At 44.9% G+C, this 4361-nt stretch overlaps 1 protein-coding gene across 1 annotated transcript; it reads right to left on the bottom strand.

The window, feature by feature from the left end:
- Positions 1 to 320: 320 nt before the first annotated feature.
- On the bottom strand, positions 321 to 3029 carry Mc4r (melanocortin 4 receptor). The gene has a single exon (XM_034518420.2). The coding sequence runs from the start codon at positions 2592 to 2594 to the stop codon at positions 1596 to 1598; it is 999 nt and encodes a 332-aa protein (XP_034374311.1). The 5' UTR covers positions 2595 to 3029; the 3' UTR covers positions 321 to 1595.
- Between the last annotated feature and the right edge of the window lie 1332 nt (positions 3030 to 4361).

Below are 4361 nucleotides of genomic sequence, written 5' to 3'. Positions count from 1 at the left end.
AAATGTCAACACAGAAGCTGACTGTGATGCTACCGATGTGCACGTATGCTCAGCTAATCTTATGAATACGGTGGTGGTGTGGCTCAGGGGATAGCACCTTGAAACAGTTGGCTTTACCATTACACTTTGATGTGTATTTGCACATGGATGCCTTCAGTGTTTCTCAGGCTTATAATTAATAGGTGAAACATTGAGATTTTAATTCAGATGGTGCTGCTATGCATTATCTCTTGCCTATGAATATTTTGGAGACACTATTAATTGAATCACAGGAGATTTTGCCTCTAATCTTAGGCTCAACACAGAATTTGTCTCTTTTATTTCAAAGTATACACAGACTAAAAAGCATAGATCTGGTTGCGCAGTGGCCCACACCTTTGGTATTACTTTGGAGAAAACAAACACTCCCAATCCCAAGATGTGACTGAAAACACCAGAGTACTTTGTTGTACCTTCCAGGGCACCATGTGTGTCTTTTTTCCATCTTGTTATGTGCAAGATCCACAGGGTTCCACATTTTAGATATTTACAAACACTGTCCCAAAATGTTCTGTGCTGTGGATTTGGTTTGGCAATTAAAATGTTTGATCTTCAAGCACTTACAGTCCAGCTCAAAAAGTCGCCAGAAAGTGAACAACAAGTCCCCCAACACATGAACGATGACACAACCCATTATCAAGTCTAAGATGAAATGAATGCTGGATCTCTCCGTGCAGAGGTAACTGTTCTGGATGTTTCTGCAGGAAATGGATCTCTGGTAAGAAGCCAGAAAGACTTCATTCTGTTTGGCCACTCATGGTGGGGTATCATTTGGTATAGGGAATTTCAGCATGACGTGGACAGCTTATCTTTGCCAGGACACTTTAGTCTTACCAGTGGGCGTTTCTCCGACCCCAGCTGAGTGGCCTAAATGAGCTCTGAGTCTCCAGCAATGAATGAATCTTTCCATCTTGGAGAAATGCATGTGACTGAAATCTCACTTTCTCCTCAGTAGCTGCTTCCCCCTTTCTCTCTCTCTTTTTTTTTATATATATTTTTTTTAATTTAAAAAGAAGCATCAGTATATTGGAACAGGAAGGATAACAGGTAAGCTTTTATTCAGTTGCTTGAAATTTCACTAATAGAGCTGACTCATTAAATGATCAAGCATCTAGATTTTAAATCCCCCCCCCCAAACAGTGGAGTCAAGCTTCTGTGGCACTGTGGGGGGTAATATACAAAAGCAGCTGCGAACACATTTAAGAAGGCTCTGATTTCTGCTACTACAGAAAGAACAAGTGGTGAATCTTGACAAATAACAGGAAAGAAACATTGTCCGTTTTAATAAGGGTGTCTGTTTTTCTTTCCTGTAAATTCATAGTGCTCACCCTATATAAAACATAAATGAGCATTTACAAACACAAAAGTAGCATGTCAATAAACATAACACATTGAGACTTTTTCATGTCAAAAGTCATAAACTTAACATTTATACAGCAGATATTTTCAACCAAAGCACTATACAATAGAGGCAGCTGTTGGGAAGTACACTGCTCGGGTTGTATCAGAGTGACAAAGTCTGCAGGTCTCTACCTAGTAGTCACTCTGTCCCCCACTTAATACCTGCCAGACAACTCACAGATACCTCCCAGGGGATAGAAACAGATGATCTCTTTGAAGGTTTTCCTCAGTTCTTGACTCCGGAGGGCATAGATGAGAGGGTCAATGACGGCGTTACACATGATCAGTATGAGATACAAGTTAAAATGAGACATGAAGCACACACAGTATGGATTCTGAGGACAAGAGATGTAGAACAGTAAGTGGAGGAAGAACGGGGCCCAGCAGACAACAAAGACTCCAATCAGGATGGTCAAGGTAATTGCCCCCTTCATGTTGGCACCCTGGCGGATGGTACCTGTGCCTGGGAGGACAGCAATCCTCTTAATGTGAAGCCTCGCCATCAGGAACATGTGGACATAGAGAGAGGCCATGAGAACCAGCATGGTGAAGAACATGGAAATGAGGCAAATGATGACAGCGCTGCTGTCCGAGTAAATGATGAATAGAACGCCTGACACGGTACAAGCTGCCCAGATACAACTTATGATGATCCCGACCCGCCTAACCGTCATAATGTTATGGTACTGGAGCGCGTAAAAGATAGTGAAATACCTGTCCACTGCAATGGAAAGCAGGCTGCAAATGGATGCGAGCAAGGAGCTACAGATCACAGAGTCAATGACATTATCAATATTCACGGTGAAGCTCTGGGCGTCCGTGTCTGTACTGTTTAGCAGGGTGATGACGATGGTTTCTGACCCATTCGAAACGCTCACCAGCATATCGGCCACAGCCAGGCTACAGATGAAAAAGTACATGGGTGAGTGCAGATTCTTGTTCTTGGCTATTGCCACGATCACTAGAATGTTCTCCAGCAGGCTTATGACACCCAGAGTCACAAACACCTCGGGGGAGACAAAAAGTTGCTCATAGCATCCTCCGTCTGAGTGCCCTTTCCCCAGAGACTCGCTGGCATTACCGTGCAGCCCGTAGCTGCTGCGGTTCCAGAGGTGGAGGGAAGTATACATGCCATGGTGGTAGGTGGAGTTCATCTTCCTGCAGCAGCTGGATTTGAATCCTCCTTGAACTGATCCAACCTCCTGGGTCAGGGACGCTCAGAGTGGTCCTCTCCCAGTCTGTTTGCCTTTAGAAGTTGGGAGGCTGCAGTTGGCACCTACTGTGAACGGGGTCAGAAGCAGCAGAGCTTGCCAAGAAGTTGTTGGTCTCTTCTGGGTTCGGCTCCCCTCTTCATCTCTTTAGAAGCTGGCGCTTCTGAATGCTCTTTCTCGTTGACCAGTCTGCAGTTTGCTTTTGTTCTCAGTGCAGCTTTCACTTTAGTCGTGGTATTCACTCGGGGTCTTTCCAGAGTCCTTTTCCTGAGAGCCTCTGTACAGCTGGAAGCCGCGTCTGCATCAGCGCGCCCACACTTACACCGCAGCCTCTCAGAAGTTCAGCTTCCGAGCATCCCCGGGAACCAGAGCAGCCTGGTGTAGGCTGCTGATTTCTTATGGTTATACGAGGGGGGGGGGCGGGGGGGGCGGGGAAGAGAACTCTTCTGAATGGCTCCTCCTCTGCTTCCTTCTGACCAATCCATGTTGAGTGGTTCTGAGACATCGATCTTGCACAGATAGATTACAGGGCAGCACCGGGGCAGTGGCCAGGGTTGCTGGAGTAGGAAGGAAGCAGCCTGTTAGACACTGAATTTTCCTTTCCAAGTTTTAAGAGAAATGACTTGATTGTTCGAGCACATTCTGTGATGCTACTGAAATCCTCGGGAATCAGCCAGGCTCATGCCTCCTTGAGACTGAGCTGCATGTGTGCCGCGCGGATAAAAAAGAATAAAAGGCAGCTATCCTGGTTCCTGAAGGAGACTGCCCCTCTCTGCCCAGGATTCCCCCACCGCCCACCCCCGAACGAGCGAAGGTTCAGTTGGAAAGATTAGAAATACAGGCAGTACTTAATTAGATAGATGAATATGCTGTGAAGAATTACAGCACAGCCAGGGATTAAGTCCGGGTTCACTTCTTGCGTGCTGGTACCAGTTTCTCTATTTGCAGTTTCTGCTATAACAGCTGGAAAAGTTTTCATTCCCAGTATTTAAAAAGTTCAAGTGGCATTAATAAAAGCATATTGACTGTGAACTTAGGCAAATCAACAACGTGACAATATTCTGCATGGGGTTTTTTTATTTTGTTTTTTTTTTTAATTTTGTTTGTTTCTTTGGTAGGATTTTGTTGTTGTTTTGTTGTTGGCTGGTTGTTGTTTTTTTTTAAGATAGTGTTCTGGTTTTTTTTTTTTTTTAATTTGTTTATTTTTTTTTCTTCCATAGTTGGAAGCATCACAAACTGAAAGTATAAACACTTCGGCTATGTGCTTACTCAGGCCAGGGTCAGTGGGTGCACTTAGCTTTGAGCAAGCCCCACACATCCTTCCCATCGTGTGTGTGTGTTTGTGTGTGTGTGTGTGTGTATGTCTGTGTGTTAGAGATAATGCTGACCATTGCTTCAGAACACTGTGCTAAGTCAGCGTTGCCATGCAACTCTGGAACTGAGTAGGACCTACTACTGAATTCTGGCTAATGGACAGTGCAGAAATTGCTACACACTAGGTCACCTTCCTCTTGATTCTGCTCTTTCTCCTGTCTGGCAAACGACTGCAGTTTCTAGATGCTTTGTGTTGTAGAAGCCCCTACTAAAGTAACTGTGCCAAAGAGAGCTCCCCCTTACACGCCTTCCATCCTGAGCTGACCACCTACTGTGTATGTGCTAGGAACAAGGGACAGCTTTCACTATTGTAAACTCCCAAGTGGTACAGCTGTT

This window comes from Arvicanthis niloticus, chromosome 14, assembly GCF_011762505.2.
Source record: "Arvicanthis niloticus isolate mArvNil1 chromosome 14, mArvNil1.pat.X, whole genome shotgun sequence".
NCBI lineage: Eukaryota > Metazoa > Chordata > Mammalia > Rodentia > Muridae > Arvicanthis > Arvicanthis niloticus.
This window is presented reverse-complemented; position numbering and strand designations above follow the sequence as displayed.

Bases quoted from the DNA above. Each gene is read 5' to 3' on its own strand.
- Mc4r (XM_034518420.2), bottom strand. From the start codon at position 2,594: ATGAACTCCACCTACCACCATGGCATGTATACTTCCCTCCACCTCTGG.